Here is a 23,585-nt window from a genome sequence, read left to right as displayed (position 1 = left end):
TCTTTATCCATGAAATTGATCTATCTTTTGTGGGTTTTATGTTGTAGATAAGAATTAGAATGATTCTGTATAGCTATTAAAATTTATGTATTTTTAGAGTAAATGAAATGGAATGATATTAAGAAATAGGCTAAACACTTAGAAAATTTTCTGAGTCTTAATCAAAATTTCCTTTGAAGTAAAATGCCCTTTAGAAGCTAGAATCAATAATATTTTGATGAGTTTTAGTGAGTGGCTTCTACATTTCAATGTTCTTTCTGGGTAGGTCTTTGCTTTTTTTTATTATTACTTTTATTCAGTGATTAAATAATTTTATATTGACTTTGTAATTATTGGGCTGGAGCGATAGCATAGCGGGTAGGATGTTTGCTTTGCATGCAGCTGACCTGAGTTCGATTCCTCTGCCCCTCTCAAAGAGCCTGGCAAGCTACCGAGAGTATTTCGCTTACATGGCAGACCTGGCAAGATACCCGTGACGTATTCGATATTCCAAAAACAGTAACAACAAGTCTCACAATGGAGACATTACTGGTGCCCGCTCGAGCAAAATTGATGAATAATGGGAGGACAGTTCTACTTAAAAAATGTTCCTATTATGGGTAAATTTAGGTTCTAAGAATTTTGTATTGTTTTGGGGTCATACCTGACAGTACTCAGGGCTGAGTTGTGATTCTCACCTCAGAGGTGAATTCTGGTGAGGCTCAGGGGACTATGAGGGTTTTTTTGATTGAACTGAGGTTGGCTGCATGCAAGGCAAGTGCCCTACCCACTGTACTATCTTTTCAGCCCCAGGTTCCAAGAATTTAACTTTGATTCAGAGTCTATATATAATGTATGAACAGGACTTAGTTCAGTTAAACCAGGATGTGGGTCCTCCTTCAGAATGCTCTCAACTTGGTTGATGAAGGAGGAAAGTATGCGAAGTGGAAATTAAAATATTTATAATCTATTTTTAAAATTTTACACGAAGGGAGCGATAGCACAGCGGGTAGGGCGTTCACCTTACAAGCGGCCAACATGACCGACCCGAGTTCGATTCCTCCGCCCCTCTCGGAGAGCCCGGCAAGCTACCGAGAGTATTCGATATGCCAGACACAGTAACAACAAAGTCTCCAATGGAGACGTTACTGGGCCCGCTCGAGCAAATCGATGATCAACGGGAGGGCCTTTACTTACTTTACTTTACTTACTTACTTTTAAAATTTTAATGTGTAAAGGTCAGATAGTCTCCACAATCTTCACTGGGAATAGGAGATGATTTATTCAGAAAATGATGATGAAATTCTTCAACTTCAAATCTCTTTCACAAGCTGTTACTCATAAGAAGAGAAAATCAGACAAGTGAAGTACTTCTCCAACACTAGAAATGAGAAGACATTGGAGCAGCATATTAACTGTTGAATGAGAAAAAAACAGCAGTGCCACAATTCTATACCTAGTCAAGCAAACATAAGAGCAGGAAAAAGGAAACTTTGGGAAATGCAAGAAATATCAAGTGCTAAAAAATCTACCTGGCTCTCTACAGGATTACAATTGCAGCATAATTCTGAAGATAAAAGATGTATATGATGTGATGGGACCAGAGAGATAGCACAGCGGGTAGGGCATTTGCCTTGCATGTGGTTGACCCAGGTTCGATCCCCAGTAGTCCATATCATTTCCTAAATCCCTCTAGGAGTAATCCCTGAGCACAGAGCCAGAAGTAAGTCCTGAGCACTGCCAGGTGTGGCCCAGATACAAAAACAACAAAATGTATATGAACTGGGAAAGAAGTGTAAACTTACGGAAAGCATGTGTAATGTGAGTGGTTAAATCTAAATGTATGGAGCTAGTCAGCATCTTTGCCCCCTCATCTCAGTCACTTCACCCCTTCCAACCTGAAACCCTCTCTCCACACACCTCTTCTTTCCTGTCATTCCAGGGGATATTTAGGAAGGAGATGATGATGTAGAAAATCTGTTAAAAATATTATGCTTCTTAACACAAAAGACTGTGATAGGTCTGAAAGATTGTGTGTCAGAGCTATTCTTAGCAGTGGCAGCTGTAAACAAAGCTGGGAATGAAGAGTGGGGTGTTTGAGATTACTCCAGGCTGTGCTCAAGCTTCCTTCTGCCAGTGCACCTGGGAACGTGCCTACTGGATTGGTTTCTGGATCAGGATCAGGGATCAGTATCAGGATCAGATGGTGTCAGGGCCTCCTGCATGCAAAGCCCAGAGGGCGTTTCCAAACCACAGCTGTGTAAACAACACAGACCGGTGCTTTTTAAAAAAAAAAATTCTATTGCACAGATGAAAATAGAAGTATTTTGCGAAACAGTAAGGCAGCATAAAAGCCATTATTATTATTATTATTTATTATTATTATTGTTATTATTATTATTTTAAATGGGACTTCTAGGCTGAAGTTCTAGTACAGTGGGTACAGCATTTCCCTGGCATGCAGCTTCCCGTGGTCTATCCCTGCCATCCTTTTGACCCCCTCCAGCCCCACCAGAGGCCATCCTTGAGTTCAAAGGCAGGAGTAAGCCCTGAGCATTGCTGGTTGTGGCCCCCGAAACAAACTGAAAACAAAAGGGTGGGTGGTGGGTGGAAATTCACTGGCTACTGTTGTTTTTTTAGAAGTACAACTTGCTAGAAATGGTATGGAACTTCAAATGACAAGTACTATGTCTTTCTTTAGAAGTAAATTGACCTTGTCTTCTCTTTTTAAATGTAGGTTATATATTTGGGGAGGACTCCAGAAGAAGCCTATAGAATATTAATATTTGGAGATACACCCTATATTCCTTTCAGGTAAATATAAAAATGTTTGTGGTCAGTTCATTTAAATAGACTGTGGCCAGAAATATTTTGCTATAGTTTATGAAAAAGGAGACATGGTGTAAAGTTTGGGGGACATTCTGGTGAAGGTATTACTGAATCAAGTTCCTCAGTGCCCTAACCTTCCAGGTGTTGTTAGGGATTAGCCTGGGTGTGGAGGAAGTTTAGTAGTGTCCTTTATCTCTGCCCAGTGGTTAAATTTCAGTAATTCTTCTGCCACAGTTGTCATAGCCTGAATATAATTTTTGGTTCTGACCTTAAATCTAAAATGACCTAACTGACCTTATCTCCTTCTTGAGTAATTGAAGGACCACGCAGATTTATGCCATGAAAAGAAATTTGTAAGAGCAGTTTTGCAGAGCTTAGTTTCATACTGCATCAAGAGCTGTACCTGTTGAAATGACTGAAGTTTTTGTGCTGAAAACTGAAGCTAGCTGCTTCTAGCATAGAGTAGGAAAGTAAAGAGTGATTTTGAAGACAGGATTCGGGGGCTGGAGAGGGTATAGGGGATAAAGTCATTTGCCTTGCATATAGCAGATCTGAGTTTGATCCTCAGCACCCTGTATGGACCCCTAAACCCTGTCAGGAGTAAGCCCTGAGCACTGCTGGGTGTGAGCCCCAAAACTAATAGTAATAGTAATAAAATGAAAACAGGATTTAATTAGAAGTGGTTTAGGTTTGTGAAATTCGATTATTTTTAAAAGTTTAAAAAAGTCAGGTTATAAAAGTCAGGTTACTTCATTTGTTCAAAGCATTTTTTTTTTTCCCTGAGTGTGGGCTCCAACCTAATGACATTCTCTGGACTTTCTGTTACATAAGTATACGAAGCCCAGAAATTGAGATAAGTATAGTAATCACGGAAATTGAGAGTAAGACTCTAGAGATGTTTGTATTTTCATATCTGAGAAATCGAGTAATAGAAGAACATGAACTTATGTTTTGTTTCCTTCCATTTTCTATATTTTTAAAAATAAGATCTTTGTATTTTAATTCATAATAGCGTGTTACTGTGTAATGAAACAATCTCCCTGTATGTAACATATGTTGTTTTTCACAGAAGCATTGACCTATGACAGACTAGAATCTGATGTTTCATTAGATGTTGCTATTCTGTTAGGCCCTCTCCTAATAATTGAGAGGATATTGCATTGTCACACTTTTTTCCTTTTCATATTGCCATTGCCCCTATATGTGTTTTTCTATCTTTTTTGGTTAGTAACCACTCAAACACCACTACTACAACCTCTAACCATCAATTAGTCGTTTTTATACTTCATGTAAATGTAGTCGTACAGTAATTTTGGATCTGGCTTTTTCAATACATAATGTTTGTAAGATTTATCCGTGTAGTAACCATCCATAGTTCTTCCTTTCGTAATTGCTTTTGAGCTTTCCATGCTTATGAATATACCACAATTTGTCTTTTCTCCTGACAAGTTCTTGAGTTATTTGTAGTCCTTGGTTATCATGAATATAAGCAGTTATGATACATGTTGTTCTTCCTGAGGGCCATATCCATTGGTGCCAAGGGATCAAATTCGGGCCCCACACAGGCCAGGCACAGGCCACCACTTGAGCCATAGCCCCAGCCCCAGATGCTGTTGTTTTCATAAATTAATATTTAGCATTGTTTTTGCAGTTTCTAAACAGTCCTCCTTTATTGATTCTCATCTGTGTTACCAAGTTTTTAAAATTATCTTAGTGACAAGCTTTCTTCCCACCCTTCCACCCATGACTTGGTTCAAAGTTTATAGCTGCTATTCTGCTGTTTTGAAGAAATTTGATTGCTTGGGTAGGGGAAGATGTGGGTGTGTTTAAAGTAGGAGAGTAATTAAAAAAGTAAGATTCTTGTTGTGTACTCAAACTAATGTGGTATATGAAGCAGAAGTGTTGACAAAGGTAGGGCTTGATCTACAAAAAAATACAGCTTTGAATAAAAGCATCAAGTTTGTCATAAAGACTGAACTAGTATGCCTTCAGCTTGCAGGACCAGAAGTATCAGCATTTTAGAAAGCTAATAGTAGCTAACTGAGAATACATAGTTAACTTTAACTGGGGTACTGTTTGAGAATTCATCTGTTCCACTGAAAAAAATTGACCTTGGCTTTGACCAGGCAGGTTCATTTCTTGCCTTAGAATTTTTGTTGAAAGAGTCCCTTGGTACCAGAGCAATAGTACAGTAAGTCGGGTGTTTTCCGTACATGTGGCTGATGCAACTTTGTTTTCTGGCATCCCATGTGGTCCCCCATGCACTGCCAGACCTCATTCCTGAGTGTAGAGCCCAGGATCAGCCCCTGAGCATTGTCACCAGGTGTGTGACCCCAAAATGCCCTGCCACCGCCAGAAAAAGGGGGAATTAGTTTTCTTAAAAATGAGTATTTTAGAACAGTAATTTTTTTTTTTTTTGGTGAAACACCATAAGATACAGTTGTAGACTCACGAGTTTTTGTGCTTGGGTTTCAGTTATACAATGATTGAGTACTCATCCCTCCACCAGTGCCCATTTTCCACCACCAATGATCCCAGTGTCCCTCCCATCCCCCCATCACATTCTGCCTCTATGGCAGGGCATTCCCTTTTGTTCTCTCTCCCCTTTTGGGTGCTGAGATTGGCAAAAGAGGCATTGAGTAGCAATCATGTTCCATCTATAGTCTACTTTCAGCATGCATCTCCCATCCTGGGAGGATCCTCCCAACACCCTTTACTTGGTGTTCCCTTCTCTATCTGAGCTACCTATTCCCCTAGCATGTGTGGCTGGCCTTCAAGCCATGGAGTGAACCTCCTGGTACTTATCTCAACTATTCTTGGATGTTAGTCTCCTATTTTGTTACTTTATATTCCCCAGATGAATTCAGTCTTTCTATGTCTGTCTCTGTCTCTGACTCATTTCACTTAGCATGATACTTGCCATGTCGTACCACTTATATGTAAATTTCATGACTTCTTTTCTAATAGCTGCATAGTATTGCATTGTGTAGATGTGCCAGTTTCTTTAACCAGTCATCTGTTCTCGGGCACTTGGGTTTTTTCCAGATTTTGGCTATTGTGAACAGTGCAGATGTCATTTTGACTATACTTTTTTGCCTCTCCGGGATATATTCCCAGGAGTGGTATTGCTGGGTCAAATGGGAGCTCAATTTCTAATTTTTTGAGAGTCGGCCATACTGTTTTCAAAAAGGCCTAGACCAATCAGTATTCCCACTGGCAGTGAAGGAGAGTCCCTTTCTCGCCACATGCGCGTCAACACTGGTTACTTTTGTTCTTTTGGATTTGGGCCAGTCTCTGTGGTGTGAGATGATATCTCATTGTTGTTTTGATCTGCATCTCCCTGATGATTAGTGATGTAGAGCATTTTCTCATGTGCCTTTTAGCCATTCAGATTTCTTTTTTGAGGAAGTTTCTGTTAATTTCATCACCCCATTTTTTGATGGGGTTGGATGTTTTCTTCTTGTGGAGTTCAACCAGTACTCTGTATATCCTTGATATCAACCCCTTATTGAATGGGTATTGGGTGAATACCTTTTGCCATTCTGTAGATTGTTTTTGTATTCTGGTCACTATATCTTTTGAAGTGCAGAAGCTTCTTAATTTAAGATAGTCTCCTTTGTTTATCTCTGTTTCCACTTGGTTGGTCAGTGGAGTGTCGTCTTTGAAGATACCGTTAGCCTCAATATCATGGAGGGTTTTACTGACCTTGTCTTCAATGTACCTTATGGACTTTGGCCTGATGTTGAGATCTTTAATCCATTTTCATCTGACTTTTGTACATAGTTTTAGGTTGAGGTCTAAGCCCATATTTTTGCATGTGGTTGTCCAGTTATGCCAGCACCATTTGTTAAAGAGGCTTTCCTTGCTTCACTTTACATTTCTTTCTCCCTTATCAAAGATTAGATGTTCATACATTTGGGGTTGTGTGAACAGATATTCCACCCTGTTTCATTGGTCTGCGGACCTGCCTTTGTTTCAGTATCATGCTGTTTTAATTATTACCACTTTGTAGTAGAGTTTGAGGTTGGGGAGGGTAATAGCTCCTCACGTCTTTTTCTCAAGAATTGCTTTAGCTATTCGTGGGCATTTGTTGTTCCATATGAATTTCAGGAGTGCTTGATCTATTTCTTTGAAGAATTTCATGGGTATTCCTTATAGGGATTGCATTGAATCTGTATGATGCTTTGGGAAGTATTGCCATTTTGACAAAGTTAATTCTTCCTTTCCATGAGCAGGGGATATGTTTCCATTTCTTCGTGTCCTCTTTTATTTCATGGAGTAGTGTTATATAGTTTTCAATGTAGAGGGTTTTTACCTCTTTAGTTAGGCTGATTCTGAGGTATTTGATTTTCTGGGCAATGATTGTGAACGGGATTGTGTTTTTCATGTAACTTTCCTCTCTCATTATTTGCATATAAGAAGGCCACGGATTTTTGGGCATTAATTTTATAGGCTACGACTTTACTGTACAAGTCGATTGTTTGTAGGAGTTTCTTGGTAGAGGATTTAGGATTCTCGAGATATTGTATCATATCATCTGCGAATAGTGAGAGCTTGATTTTTTTCCTTTCCTATCTGGATGCCTTTAATGTTTTTTTCTTGCCTAATCGCTATTGCAGGTACTTCCAGTATTATATTGAACAGATGTAAATCAATCAACATGGATTATGTTGATTGATTTACAAATGTTAAACCATCCTTGCACCCCCGGGATGAATCCTACTTAGTCGTGGTGTATGATCTTTTTGATGAATTGTTGGATTCTATTTGCTAATATTTTGTTGAGGATCTTCGCATTCTTAGAGCAGTGATTCTTAAATCTGAACACACATCAATAATCTTAGAATCTGTCTTTAGGAGCTATTCAAATGAAAATTACCTGGCCCACCCTAGAGCACTCTGACCTGAGAATTGGGTGAAACCTGAGAATTGGGATTTTTTTTTTTCGGGGGTGGGCTACACCTCCTGATGCCTAGGGATATTCCTCAGGGGACCATATAGGATGTCAGGGATTGAATCTGGGTCAGCTACATGCAAGTTAAACACCTTACCCTCTGTACTACTGCTCCAGCCCCAGAATTAGGATTTTTAATAAGTTCTGGTGCTGCTCTAAAGTTGAAAGCAATTTTATTTTTTCCTTCCTGAAAGTTGGCACTAAGCTTCTGTAAGATCACTTTCTGATGGATGGGATAGAGGTCTTTCTTAGCTCTTAGAAGAGCACCTTTGAAATTTGGAAGTGACAGAACAAGAATGGCTCCAGTTCTCAGGAAGACTAATAATGTCTAATATGCCTCAGGAAAACGACCCAGTTCAGAAAGCAATGTCAAAAACTGTTAGCTGAAAAGGATGCTGATGTATTTCTGCATCGTTGCTTCGCTGCTGCTGTATTAGTTTACATTCTTAAGGCATATGCAGAAATAAATGCTAAATGTATAGTTTGATTTTTAAGGTAAGTAATATTACAGTATAAAAAGTCAAGCAAGGCGGGATTCTATGATAGTTGTCATAGAAACTTGGTTTCAACCAAGAGATCCATTTTCATCCATTTCTAACCATTTTTATAATTAAATTTTTAATTTTTGATTAATTAATTAACCTTAATTAACAATCTTAACTAATATTAAATGATTCATAGTAAGGAGTGATAGCACAGTGGTAGGATGTTTGCCTTGCATGCAGCCAGCCCGGCTGAGCCGGGTTCGATTCCTCCACCCTTCTCAGAGAGCCCGGCAAGGTACTGAGATTATCTCGCCCACACGGCAAAGCCTGGCAAGTTCCCCATGATATATTCAATATGCCAAACACAGTAACAACAAGTCTCAAAATGGAGACATTACTGGGCCCACTCGAGCAAATAGATGAACAACAGGAGGACAGTAAGATTGCTAGTGGGTCTTGCTACAGTACTGCTTAGAGCTTCTGTAAGTAAATGCTTCCCCAAGTGTGGAGTGATTCTGCTAAAGCACTTGTGGATTTATTGATAATATTGAATTATAAGATTTATTGATTAATTATATTGAATTATAAGATTTATTGATAAATTATAAGATTTATTGATCATTGTATCACTGTCATCCTGTTGTTCATTGATTTAGAGTGGGCTCCAGTAACTTCTTCATTTGTCCCAGTCCTGAGAGTTTAGCAGCCTCTCCTTACTGGTCTTTACCAACGCTTCCATATTGGAGGTTCTTTCAGGGTCAGGGGAATGAGACCTGTTATTGTTACTGTTTTTGGCATATCGAATAGGCCAGGGTAGCTTTCCAGGTGCTGCCGTGCTGTCAGGATATATATGTATATATACATATATATTTATGTTTTCCTCTATGATTTGTTGCCTACTGTCTGAATCCCATCAAATATGGTGTGGTAATTATGGAAAATAGGTAGGGATTTATTGATAATATTGAATTATAAGAATCAAGGAGATTTTTGAGAAAAAGTACAGTGGATAGGACACTTGCCTTGCATGTGGCTGACCCAGTTTGATTCCCAGCATCCCATGTGGCCCCCTGAGCCCTGCCAGGAGTGGTCACTGAGAACAGAGCCAAGAGTAAGTCATAGCTAGTATGGTTCAAAGAACTGGGGTGGAATTTTGCATGTTGGAGCCTCGGGCTTGATCTCTGTTATTTCAAGGTTCTCAGGACTCAGCCAGGAATGACCTGGAACCTTACTAGAATGTGAGGCTCATCCCTCTCTGTGGGGATGTGAGGACAAACAGAATCTGAAAGAACTTAGCCACTTATATTGTTAAGTTTTTATTGTTATTAAAATATGAAAGAAACACATACTATTTTATTTATTTATTTATTGTTTTTTGGGGTCACACCTGGGATGCACAGGGGTTACTCTTGGCTTTGCACTTAGGAATTACTCCTGGCAGTGCTCGGGGGACCATATGGGATGCTGGGAATCGAACCCGGGTCGGCTGTATGCAAGGCAAACACCCTACCCACTGTGCTTTCGCTCCAGCCCCACATATGCTATTTTAGCTGGTACTCAGTATTTCAGGTATGACTTTGATTTGCCACAGTGTTGTGTTTTTTTAATTTTAGTGTGTGTGTGTGTGTGTGTGTGTGTGTGTGTGTGCGCGCGCACGCGCGCACGCTTTAGTGGAGAAGCACACACATGCTCATGCACAAATTGCACAAATAGAACTAAAAAGTAGGTTTTTTTTTTTCTCCTAGCAATAATTTAATGTGGATAGCACAGCAGGTAGGGCGCTTGCCTTGCACACAGCCAACATGGCCGACCCGAGTTTGATTCCTCCGCCCCTCTCGGAGAGCCCGGCAAGCTACCGAGAGTATCTCGCCCGCACGGCAGAGCCTGGCAAGCTCCCCGTGACGTATTCGATATGCCAGACACAGTAACAAGTCTCACGAAGGAGACGTTACTGGGCCCACTCGAGCAAATCGATGAACAACGGGAGGACAGTGACAGTGATAGTGATTTTCCAACCTGAAGGAAAAAAATTTAAGTTCCTTGTTCTTTTCTGAAAGGGGTGCCTTTTGTTGACCATTTGAACTTGAGGAAATTTTGAAGTTGAATTATCAGTGAAAAATGCTCTCTAGAGAGCCATTTAAAATTTTGAAGAGGGCAGGGTGGGATGGGGAGGATGGGGTGTGGGAGGGATACTGGGATCAGTGGTGGTGGAGAATGGGCACTGGTAGAGGGATGGGTACTCGATCATTGTATAACTGAAACCCAGGCAGAAAGATTTGTAAGTCTACAACTGTACCTCCATGATGTTTCACTAATAAAAATTTTTAAAAAATAAAATAAAGTTATGAAGAGGTTGTTTCATGATCAAATTCTCTGAAGTGCTCTCTGCTTAGAGTAGGTAGAAACTGCAGTGAAATTTTGCTGATTTTGTTTGTTTGTTTTGGGCCATAGTTGATGGTCACCTTTTCCCAGCTCAGCTCAGGGATAACTCCTGGCAGTGCTTCTGGGACATGCACCCCAGCCTTGTGAGCTGTCTCCCGGCAGGGACTTTTATAGTAGGGAGTTATCCTGTATTTAAAAACCAAAAGGCAAGATTTTTTTTAGGTTGGTTCCGAATGCATTTTTGAGTCTAAATTCTAGGCGCATTTATTGGGATTGAGGTAAATGTGCTGCAGAAAATCAAATTAACTAGTTCTGTGTTTCACTATTTCACTGCTTCGGGGACTTCAGAGATGCTGCCTATGGGAGTTGCAATTTCTACATTACGCTTCTTGACTGTTTTCACGCAGTAAAGAAGGTAAGTGCTCACCGGTGGATGGAGTGTCCTGTGGGAGAACTGAGCATACCCAGGAAGATGGGACCCTTCTCCTTCCTCAAGACATGTGTGATGGCTGTGCTGTTTCCACTCCCTAATATTAGCATGTCACAAACCATAAACGTTTATTTTATATTGGTACTTTCTGTATGAGGGAATTTCGGGTCTCCCAAAGAGTAATCGAAAGAGCTATGCTTGGAGTATCACGCTTCACTCAAGTTAGAGAAAGAATCTGGAGTTCTGACCTCTGTTGACGATTGAAGATCGGGGACGCTGTCTTATTTGCCAAGTTGTCAAAAATCTGATGGGCTGAACATGTAATGCAATTTGGAGACAACTGCTGGACTAGAGCTATTACCAACTGGATTCCATGGGACGTCAAAAGATCGCGTGGCTGCCCACCTACGAGATGGTCAGACTTCTTTGTCAAGATCCTGAATGATCGGTTTGAGGCTTTTCGTGTTCCTGGAGCGAGCAGACTCCATTGAGCACAAGACAGGGACGAATGGAGACGTTACTGGTGCCCGCTCAAGCAAATCAATGAGTAACCGGATGTGAAGTGATCAAGTGACTTTATGCATAAATTGGGGGAAAGGCACACAAACAACAGGGACAAAAAGAAACAGCTGTGCAAATTTAGAATTCATTCCTAGGTTCTGTTTGATTGATTAGGTTTATGGGCTCAGTTCCTATCAGTCTGATTTGCATCTATATACAGTCATACACTTTGTTTTTGTTTCTTTTACGTTCAGTGTCAGTTCAACAGCAGAATCTGAATGTTCACAAAATACTCAGTAGTAGGTCACTACAGCTCGCTCACAGCTATTTTAAAATACTGTGTTTTGTCAACGGAACCGTGCTCTCTTGACTCCAGCTGACAGTCTTCCTGGTACATTCCAAACACATTGGGGTGCCTGGAGTTAAGTGGCCCAGCTGTGACACTTTGTGCTCCCTCAGGTCTTATCCCAGAATGCCAGAGCTACACAGAAGCTCAAATCATAGATAAGTAGCCCATGAATCAAATAGGATTTAAAAATCACGGGGGCTGGAGAGATAGCACAGCGGGTAGGGCATTTGCCTTGCACGTGGCCGACCCAGGTTCAATTCCCAGCATCCCATATGGTCCCCTGAGCACCGCCAGGAGTAACTCCTGAGTGCAGAGCCAGGAGTAACCCCTGTGCATTGCCAGGTGTGACCCAGAAAGCAAAAAAAAAAAAAAAATCATCTCAAGATACTGCTCATGTTTTACAAAAGGGACCCTAGTTTAAGGCCCTGTATATTGGAATAAGGAGGCTCTTTGAGAATTTTTTTTTTTGAAAGAAATCGATTAAAGTGAGAGCACAGTTCAGAGATGAATTGTCCTTTTCTCCATAATGCTTTGAGGTTCCTATTCAGTGGCACTGTGACCTGTGGAGCTGATGAGCCATTGCCAAGGCTCCAAGGCAGCTTTGTCAAGCCTCATTTAAGGCAGGTAATGGACAAAATGAAATTAAGAAGGATGGAAGGATAGAAGATGTGACACCCCCAGCTGCAGTTACAGTCCTACCCATTGGGCCCCATGGCTCTGCTAATGTAGGTGGCACTAGAAATATTGACCATGTGTCCAGAGGAAATCTTCAGGAACTTTGGAAGTGCCCACTTCACATTCTGGAGTAGTTTCTGTTGTTTTTTCTTGGGTTCTTGGTCTTTTGTTTGTTTTATTGATTGGCTGTGCAAAGTCTTAAGTAGCTGAAACTCTAGTCCAAAGGTTGCTTTTGTGTGTTTTGTACAATATTTAGGTTTTGTTCCTCTCCCCCCCCCCCCACAAGAGTCAGCTGGTTCAGGTTTTCAATTTAAATATTTCTAATTCGTGAAAAAAATTGAATATTATTATTGGAGGATCACCTGATGAAATAGAAAGTTAAGTTTGTTATGCTGGCCACATAACAAATATTTTACAACATGGCCGATTTTCTTTGAAAGTGGCTTACAGAATCACCCACTTCGAAGCAATAATCTCATTGATCAGGAGTTCTTGGTTAGTGATCAGTAACCTGGGGAAACTTTGCTTAGAGGCCACTATCTCATCCTGGTCTCAGAAAATGCTTCCTTTACTTAACATGCTCTGCCAGTTGCAGCTCTCAGGGCATGGGATAAATCAGAAAATAGACTTCCCTGGTGATAAATTTTTTCCCCCAAAAAACTTTGAATTTTAATGATCACCTCTGAGCTGTCTTTGAGGAAATGTAGTCTTTATTATTAAGAATCTCAATTTTAAATCTCAGATTTAGAAGAATTAAGAAGTGTATATGCAGGGTTTGGAGAGATAGTAGAGCCTTGCACATGGTCAATCTGGGTTTGATCCCCAGAACCACATTCAGTCGCTTGAGCACTGCTAGGAGTGATCCCTGAGCGCAGACCCAGGAGTGAACCCTAATCCCTGCCAGGAGTTATCCTTAAGCACATAGCCAGGAGTAGGCCCTGAGCAGCAGTGTATGTGGCCCAACCTCCCACACCAAACACACACACACACACACACACACACACACACACACACACACAATGTATATGGACATTTTTTAAAAGCAAACCTATGTTTATTTCCCTCTTTTTTTTTTGTAGTTGAATCACCATGAGAGACAGTTACAAAGCTTTTATGTTTGAGTTTCAGTCATATAATGATCAAACACCCATCCCTCTACCAGTGCACATTTTTCACCGCCAATGTCCCCAGTATTCCTCCCCATAACCCCATCCCAACCCTTCCCCTGCCTCTATGACAGACAATTTCCCCCATACTCTCTACTTTTGGGCTTTATGGTTTGCAACATAGATTCTGAGAGGCTATCACGATTGGTCCATTATCTACTTTCAGCACACATCTTCCATCCCGAATGATCCCTCCAATCATCATTGACTTAGTGATCCCTTCTCTGTTCCAGCTGCCTTCTCCCCCAACTCATGAGGAAGACTTCCAATCATGGAGCAATCTTCCTGGCCCTTGTCTCTTATCTCCTTGGGTGTCAGTCTCATATTATGTTATTTTATATTCCACAAATGTTCCCCCCTCTTTTTTATTATCATTTTGGGACCATTGGTTCTGCTTTATATTCAGAGTCTGAATATTACCTTGATCTAATAAATTAATGGGATTACACTGAAACCCTGATTACTTTTGATTACTTATCTCAGAGTGGGTCATTGATGAAGGAACATAAAAACTCCAGTCTTATTAAAATAAATACTGTTATAACTCTTTGCCATATGATGGGAGCATTAAAAGGCACAGCTGATTTCCTTTGAGATGTCTTCAGTGACATATAACCTGGGTATAATAATGCTTTTATGATGTGCTTCATTATATTTCCTATAGGGAGGTTGGACTGCAACCTTCTTGTTTGCATCTTTTTTTTTTTTTTTAAATTTTCTCTGAATTTTAGGCAGTGCTGTTTGGCTTCCTTAATTTCAACACCTTTAACCTTGCTGAGTATGAATACTATGAGGTAAGTTTTCAAGAATAATGTTTTTAATTCATTCATATTCTTAAGAAGTAATACTACTTTTTTTTTTTCTCTTTAATGGTTCTTTTGTCACACCAAGCAGTGCTCAGGAATTATTCCTGGCTCTGCACCCACGTGGGATGCCGGGATCAAACCTGAGTTGACTATGTGCGAAGCAAATGCCCTACCCACTGTACTATCACTCCAGTCCCCAAAGAAGTAATATTCTTGTATTTGGGAAAAAAAGATTTTTGTATTGGGGTCACACCCAGCAGTGCTTCAGAGGCTACTTCTGACTGCTCAGGGATCGCTCCTGGCAGGGCTAAGCGGACCTTTGTGGTGCCGGGGATTGAAGAAGAGTTAGACACTTACTAACAGTCTTCATAGTTCCTGGATTATCTCTCCAATCCTGATAGACAGATTGCTTTATGGGCTGGAACATTTGCTCTGTGTGTAGGAGTACAAGGTTCCTGTTTTCAGCAGTTCATGGTCCCCTAAGCATTACCAAAAAACAATCCTGAAGCACATTCACTGAGCTGGGGTTGTCCCCCAAAATTGAATGATTCTGATACAGAGTTAAAAAAATGGTTCTCTTGAACCTATTACCCCATTTTTGCCATCTCGGTTCTCAGCAGTGGTGTCTGCATTTGATACATCCTTCTGGGATGCTTGAGTGCACCCTTTGCCTCTCCCCTTCATTTTACTTTACATTCTCTTAGCATTGATCTGTGGCTGAAGGAGACCATGCTGGGAAAAATACCTCAGCATAGCATCTGAGGAGATGAGTAGCATCTGCTTTTATCATTATCTTTTGTTTGTGATACTTGTGACTGCACAGATTTAGAAAAAAAACACAAATGGTTTCAGGAAAACAGATGAAAACATACTATCAGTGGAAAGCCTAAGCTTCTGTGAGACTTTACGCCAGACCAGCTACAATAGTTAGACACTTCCCTTCCACGGTTGGTGCCTCAGTTTACATTACTGCATAGGCACTGAGCACCCGTCAGAGACTGGACAGGGATCACTCTCTGCCCAGAGCAAGAAAGGTGGCCAGCATGGCCTTCTGCCTCTTGTCAGCCTTCCTTTCCAGCTCCAGCAGCAGGCCTACAGCCCTTCGCTTGGCAGCCCTCTGTGCTTACGTGGGAATGGCGCTGCTTTCCCAGCAGATGAAGGCTGGAGAATTCTTTGGCCAGCTCGGGAACTGGATTACTGTGGTCAGCCCTATCAAGCTAGACATGTCCCCAGTCCATGCCTGGGCCCTCCTCCAGCCCCGCTTCCAGAGGAGCAAGAAGAGATATTTTTGCTGGCAAGCTCTCTGATTTTGTGTTTGAGCCACACTTGGCAATGCAGGGACCACTCCTGGCAGTACTCAGGGGACCATATGGGATGTCTGCGATCAAACCCAGGTTGACCTCGTGCACAGCAGATGTCCTACCTGCTGCACTATAGTTCCAACCCTCCTCCCTTTAAAAAAAATTTTTTTTTAATTAAATAACTTGATTCTACTGGTCCAGCTTCCAGAGAGTTCATGAGTAAGATGTTATGTTGATGATCTTTTTCAGGCAAGAGTATTTATGGAATTTCATCTTTTTATCCTACCGTACTCATGTAGATATTATTTTTATGCTTATTGAACAGATTTTTTTTAAATAATAGAGTGATTCAAAAGATTCACCCTGACTAGTGCTGAGAATACAAAAGGAAAAGATAGCTGTTGTTCAAAAGTAATTTCTAAAGTAATTTTTATCTTATTAAATTTTTTCCTTTATTTTTCAGGTAACATGCTACAGTAGCTTAAGGATAGTAACATATATATGACTAAACTGTTTTATTAGTGCATTGGATTAATAGTTGTGATCAGTCATTACTTTACCTATAATAATCACCATCTTAATTTTCTGTGCACATGCATATCCTCAAATGGTTAAGCTTATTGGCCTTTTTAAATTTTTTTTTCTTTTTGGGTCACACCTGGCGATGCACAGGGGTTACTCCTGGCTCATGCACTCAGGAATTACTCCTGGCAGTGCTCAGGGGACCATATGGGATGCTGGGAATTGAACCTGGGTTGGCCACGTGGCAAGGCAAATGCCCTACCCTCTGTGCTATCACTCCAGCCCCAGTTTTTTCCTTTCCACTGTCAAATTTCTTCTACTTTTTTGCCTAAGCCTGTGTATCTGTTCCTATTGTTAAATTTCATCTGAGTTTATCTTATAATATTGTTATGGGATTTAATAACCACAGGTAAAGGTGTTTTTCACATTTCAGTCTATGTTCTTTTTTTTCTTCCCTACAGACATACTATGATCTTTAATACTTGTAATTTTTAATTTAGAGATGAGGCCTGTGGGAAGCCTTCATTTAATCCTCTTATTCAATAGCTAGTGAGGTGATGGGAAAGTATCCTTCACACATAAAATGAAAATATTGAAATGGCAAAACCAAGGGAGTTTCCCCCCTTATTGAGGGAAAGTCAGGACTGTTCATACTCAAAACCAGTTTGTCATTCAGGGAAACAGGAAAGCGTTTCTCAACTTAGAAAATTTGCTCTCTCATCAGCTGCAAGTATGTGATAAGATTTTAATAAAACAACCAAAACACTTAGGTGTATTTTGGTGAGAAGTAGTTAGCTCTATTTTCTGAAAGCTGACTACACTATCAGAAGAATTTTGAGAGTATTTGAGGGCTGGAGAGATAGAACAGTGTGCATAACACTTGGCCTTGCCCGTGTCTTTAAAACTGATTTTAAATCCTGGCATCTTATACGGTTCCCTGAGCACTGCCTGGTGTGATCCAGGAACCCCCCCCCCCCAAAAAAAAAAAAAAAACAGAAGAAAAGGAACCCGTAGACTTATCTCTTGGTAATGATCACTGCAGGCTAAATTTTAGTTTTCTGACTGTTTGTTTATATATAAACCAGCTGTTTGTTTATAACAGTTTTATACTAAAGCCAGTGGATTTGCTTGAGACATTCACTTTTGATAAAGGGGTACAAGGAGATTTAGCCCTCACATAAATTGTGTTGGTTTTCTTTTTTGTAGAAAGCAGAAAATGGAGATTTAAACTGGATCATACCAGGGCGTTTTGTGGCCTTCTGTGGACCTCATTTGAGAACCAAACTCGAAAGTGGTATGTGAAGTACTTTTGGTATTAAAAGTATCCATCCTGTAGGAGCCTTCTGAAGGCAAATCATTCTCACTAAAAGAAGACTTGTAAGTTTGCCTACTAAGCACCCTCACTGGATCATTCATCTTATAAGAAAATGTGAACCAGAAATAATATGTTGAAAAATAGACAGGGTATATCCAATTAAAAATTATGCCTGGTTGCTGAGTTGAATTAGCTTCAAGAAATTAAAAAAAAAATAAAGTTCTTATTTCTTGTAACTGGTCCATCTATAGCTTTACTAAAACTTGTAATCAACAGATACCTTGTCAAGGTGATTTTCTACATTTCAAAAGGCATGGATCACTGGTAAAACATCAACCTTTTAGCCATGTAGGTAAATAATAAGCAATTCTTAGCCATCTTCCAACAATAATAGTTGCAGTTTAAGACCCACTGTCATAGTGATTTTGATACGGAATGAATTTTAGTTCTTCTGATTGTAGCATTCTTGAAATTAATATTTGCATAAAGATACATGTGAGTTTCCCCAGGAAAATTCTACTAACCTCCTATCCCCTAGGCATTTCCTGATTTCTGTTATAGGACTTCCATCTCTATGTCAGTTGAAACAACAAAAAAATTCTGCTAAGTTAGTTTTGCTTCTTAATTGTGAAACTTAAAATATTGGCAAACTTAGTGAATATTTTTGTTTTCACTTACAATTAATTATGACCTATTAAATCCAGTAGTTTTATGCTAAAAACTAGAAGCATATCCATCATGTGTTTTCATTTTAAAGAATTCAAAGCACTCTGTTTAAGATGTTGATCACTTAAATACACTTGATCATTTCATCACATCATTTTGCTTGGATTTTCATTTTGTTTTGCTGCATTTAAAATCAGATTGGCATTCAGTCCCCAGTCTAGACACTTCCTACCCAACTGCATGTTCAGTTGTCATTTGTTGTATGTGGTGGTGCCTTTGTGCATTTTACAGCATCTGGTGAATATCTTTCTGTAGGTTACTACCAACATTCTCCCGAGGCTTATATTCCATACTTTAAGAACCACAATGTTTCTACCATAATTCGCCTGAATAAGAGGGTGTATGATGCCAAACGCTTTACCTCTGCTGGGTTTGAGCACTACGAGCTCTTCTTTGCGGACGGCAGTGCCCCCACTGATGACATTGTGAAAGAATTTCTGGACATTTGTGAGAATGCCGAGGGCGCCGTTGCAGTCCACTGTAAAGGTGCGTTTCTAGGGTAAGGTAAAGAGCGGGAGACATGAATGCATTCATACTCAAACACATATCCTTGTTTGGAGCTAGGACGCAGGAAACTGCCTTTCTTTTTCATTTTTATCTATTCACTTTAGTAATTTTGGGGGTGTTTGGGTGCTTCTGAGCCAACCCTGGTGGAGCTCAGGGCTTACTCCTGCCTCTGTACTCAAGAATCACTCCTAGCAGGGTTAGGGGGGCATTATGGGGTCTGGCAACCGAACCCACGTCAGCCACATGCAAGGCAAACACCCTGTCCACTGTGTTATCGCTGGACCCTGCCTTTCATTTTTAAAGATTTTATTCCTTTTAAGTTATCTTTTTGTTGAAACAACTTTATTGAGATTCACAAAATAGTTGTACATTAAAGAATGTATTTTTAATCTACCTGATACTGGGGCCAGAGAGATAAAACAGCAGTAGGACACTTGCCTTTACTTGTAGATGACCCAAATTTGGTCCCCAGTACCTTATACGGTTCCCTGAGCTCTGCCTGCAGTGATCCTTGAGTGCAGAGGCAGGAATAAACCATAAACATCATCAGGTATGATTCAAAAATATAAATATAGGGGCTGAAGAGATAGTACTATGGTAGGGTGCTTGCGTTGCATGCAGATGACCAGGATTTGATCCCTGGATCTCCATATTGTCCCCTTAGCACTGCCATGATTAACCCCTGAGCATCACTGTGTGTGGCCCAGAATAAAAAAATGCATAAATAAAATTCTGATTCATGCAAAAAGTGAAATAAATTGTATTTATGGTAATTCTAAAGGATATCACAGCGAAATAAGTTCATTTATTCACCAACTATCTGTTTCATGTCTAACCTTTGGTAAGATTCTAGGAACAACATTTTCTCCAGACTTATTCTTATATAGCTCATATTCTTAATAGATTGCTTAATTTTAGGTGCTTAATTTTAGGTGCTGGGACAGTGACTGTTTAATTTATTGAGTGAATGAATGTGTAATAATACATGGAATAAATGTACAAGGATTTTTTAGCACTTCTCTTATTGGATAGAAGACAAAAATATACTTTTGTTAAGAAAAATCAAACATTGAGGGAGAAGAAACCAAACCTAGAGAATAGTCAAAAATCTAATCACTAGAATAACATGAGGAGGAGGAGGAGGGGGGGGGGAGGAGAGGGGGGGAAGGGGAGGGGGAGGAGGGAGGGTCATGTTAAAGGTGCTTCTAGAGAAAAAAAATCTAGAGTCTACAAAATAGTGTGAAGATGGAAATACCTATAAATAGATAAGAAATATAAAAAAGGAACCAAAAGAAATTCTGGAACTAAAACACATAGTAACCAAAATTAAAAATTCACTAGTTGTGTTTAAGAATGGGCTGGAGCAATAGCATAGCGGTAGGGCATTTGCTTTGCACACGGCCGACCCAACTGACCTGGGTTTGATTCGTTTGTCCCTCTTGGAGAGCCAAGCAAGCTACCGAGAGTATCTCGCCCTCACGGCAAAGCCTGGCAAACTACCCGTGATGTATTCAATATGCCAAACACAGTAACAACAAGTCTTACAATGTAGACGTTACTGGTCCCGCTTGAGCAAATCAGTGAATAGTGGGAGGACAGGGACAGTGACAGTGTATAAGAATAGACATGAGGGGGATGGCTGGAGAGATAGTACAGTGATTAGGGCACTTCTTTGCATGTAGCTAACCTGGATTTGATCCTGGTATCCCATATGGTCCTGAGTATAGAGCCAGGAGTAAGCCCTGAGCAATGCTGAGTGTGGCCCAAAAACCGTCAGTAAAATTTGAAAACACACACACACACAAAATAGACATGAGGGACCGTACAGTGGGTAGAATATTTGCCTTGGATGTAGCTGACCAGGGTTCAACCTTTAGAACCACTTAAGTTCCCTTGGATCCTGCTCAGGAGTGATTCCTGAGCCTGAAGCCAGGAGTAAGCTCTGAACACTGCCGGTGTACTCCACCCCCAATAAAAAATAACCATGTGTAAGTAAGGCAGAAGTATTTGGCAACTTTGAAGATAGGATAGTTGAAATAAATGATTACATGAAGAGAACAGGAAGAGACTAAAAAGTGAATCTTGTCTAAGGGACTAATGGGACACAGTGTAGACTATTGTGGACCGTGGGAGTTCCAGAGAGAAAGGAGCAGAGATTATTTGAAGTCATGACTGAAAATTTACCAAATTCGATGACAGATTGGAATTTCAGCATCAAGGAAGCTAGGTCAGTGAACTCTAAATATGATAAACTCAAAAGACTTACACCAAGATGAACATAATCAGTACAGAAGCAGAGACAGAGAATGTTGCAATCAACATTGAATATGTACAAGAACATATACAAGAAACCCCAGTAAGCTTATTCACAGATTTCTTATTAGAACCTTATGTGACTAGCTGGCTATGGGCTTGACATATTCAAAGTGCCGAAGGAAAGAGAGAACTAGCCAGCCAGAAATTCTGTTTCTGGAAAAATTGTCCCTGGAAAGTGAGGGAGGAATAAACACATTCCCAGATCATTGTCACAGAGAATTTATTACTGCCACTTCCTAGCCTGCAAGAAATAACAAATGATGGGTACTTTGGCACTTGAAATTAAAGGGTCACTGGTTTAGGTAAGTACTTGAACAGTTGAGAGAACTAGTCTTAGTGTAATTTCAGTTCTAAATTCTCCAAAACATTAGAAACATGGCTTAAAAGTAAAAATCCAATAGTATATTATTGAAGAGAGATTAAGCTTAAATAGACATAAATGAGTAAAGAGATAGGAAAATGTTATATAAGTAATAGCCAAAAGACTGCTGATATAGTACTTATGAAGACATACCAGAGCCCGGAATGATAGTATAGCAGGTAGATTACTTGCTTTGGAGGCAGCCAGCCCTGGTGCCATCTCTGGCCCCACTCATGGTCCCCTAGCCCTCCAGGAGCAATTCCTGAGTGCAGAGCTAGGAAAAAGCTAGGAGTAAGTCCTGAGTGTCACTAGGCCTGAACCCCAAACAAAATAATAAATAAAGGCAAACTGAACTTGTTTTTTTTTTGTTGTTGTTGTTTGGGTTTTTGTTGTTGTTATTGTTGTTTTGCTTTTTGTGTCACACACGGGCATTGCACAGAGATTATTCCTGGCTCTGCACTCAGTAATTACTGCTGGCGGTGGTTAGGGCACCATATGGGATGCTGGGAATCAAACCCCGGTTGACCACGTTCAAAGCAAACACCCTACCTGCTGTGCTATTGCTCCAGCCCATGACAACCCGAACTTGAGATAATAAATTAAGAGACAAAAGAGGACATTTCATACCAGCAAAATTCCAATACAGCAAGGTGATGTAATATGTATCAAGATGATGTAATATTTATAACCGTTTTCAATGACGAATACGAACCTTTAAAGTATATAAGGGAAAAATTGACAGAATTGAAGGAAAAAATAATAGAAGTTAATATACAGTAATAGAACAATTGTGTATAATTAAGTTAGGTATTTTTTTTTTTAATCCTGTTTTTCAGAAATGAACAAGCAGAGAAGAAGATAGTGATCTTGGCTAATACAGTCAACTAGTATATTGTAGCTGATAGAACAGAATACACATTTGTTTCAGGAACAGAATACACATTTGTTTCAGGAATGCACCTAACAGCATGAGTTTATCAATGCCACTGAACTGTACACTTAAAAATGATGATGGGGGCTGGAGCAATAGTACAGCGGGTAGGGCGTTTGCCTTGCACTTGGCCGACCCGGGTTTGACTTCCATCATCCCATTTGGTCCCCCAAGCACAACCAGGAGTAATTCCTGAATGCATGAGCCAGAAGTAACCCCTGTGCATTGCTGGGTGTGACCCCCCCCCCCCCAAAATGATGAGGATGATGATTTCTAGACGTCAGCCTTCAGTAGTCTTTGAATTAGCTGATCAGACATTTCAAGTGTCTGTCTTTTTTTTTTTTCTTTTTGGGTCACACCCAGCGATGCTCAGGGGTTACTCCTGGCTCATGCACTCAGGAATTGCTCCTGGCGGTGCTCAGGGAACCATATGGGATGCTGGGAATCGAAACTGTGTCGGTCATGTTGGCTACATGCAAGGCAAATGCCCTACCCACTGTGCTATCGCTCTAGTCCCTTGAGTTTCTGTCTTGAGCTACAGCTCCTGTAGGGGTTAAGGCGCAGACCTTGCATGCAATCCACCCTGGCTCCATCCTTGTACCACCTTGGCCTCTCAGCACTGTGGGTGCAGCCTTGGACGCTCTCTGAACACCGTCTGGGATAACTCTGGAGGCCCCCAGAGAGCTAGGGTGCCTGGTACTCCCCAGCAGTGCAGCACCCTGAGTAGCACTTTATCCTGGGCCTTCACAGTGAACTGCATCTGGGCTAACTATCCCCAGAGGCCTGGGCACCTCTGAAGAGAGACACTCCTGACGGTGACATCAGTGAGGACCCAGGGCTAGTGCAGTGGACACTTGCATGTAGGAGCCTTAGGCTCAAACCCTCACCTTGACCAGAAGGTTTCCTGAGCATCCTGAGGTGCAATCCAAAACAAAAACAACAAGGAAAATGTCAATAAGCAGATGAATTTAGGGGACTAATATATGAACAAATTTTATAAACATGCTCAATTTGTGCATATTTATGTTACAACAAAATCCATCATTAGTA

At 40.5% G+C, this 23,585-nt stretch overlaps 1 protein-coding gene across 16 annotated transcripts in view; it reads left to right on the top strand.

Moving 5' to 3' along the window:
- Positions 1-23,585, top strand: part of LOC130045771 (dual specificity protein phosphatase CDC14B) — a 104,068-nt gene that overhangs the window by 57,618 nt on the left and 22,865 nt on the right. For all 16 annotated transcript variants that reach the window (XM_056138617.1, XM_056138614.1, XM_056138622.1 and 13 more), the window contains 5 exons: positions 2,717-2,793; positions 10,978-11,044; positions 14,482-14,544; positions 17,586-17,673; positions 18,676-18,906. In XM_056138617.1, the coding sequence (XP_055994592.1) occupies positions 2,717-2,793; positions 10,978-11,044; positions 14,482-14,544; positions 17,586-17,673; positions 18,676-18,906 (526 nt within the window). The remainder of the gene's footprint in view (positions 1-2,716; positions 2,794-10,977; positions 11,045-14,481; positions 14,545-17,585; positions 17,674-18,675; positions 18,907-23,585) is intronic.

This window comes from Sorex fumeus, unplaced genomic scaffold (assembly GCF_029834395.1).
Source record: "Sorex fumeus unplaced genomic scaffold, SorFum_2.1 ptg000129l, whole genome shotgun sequence".
NCBI classification, from domain to species: domain Eukaryota; kingdom Metazoa; phylum Chordata; class Mammalia; order Eulipotyphla; family Soricidae; genus Sorex; species Sorex fumeus.
Note: the sequence above shows the minus strand (reverse complement) of the source record. Positions and strands in the feature narration are given on the sequence as shown.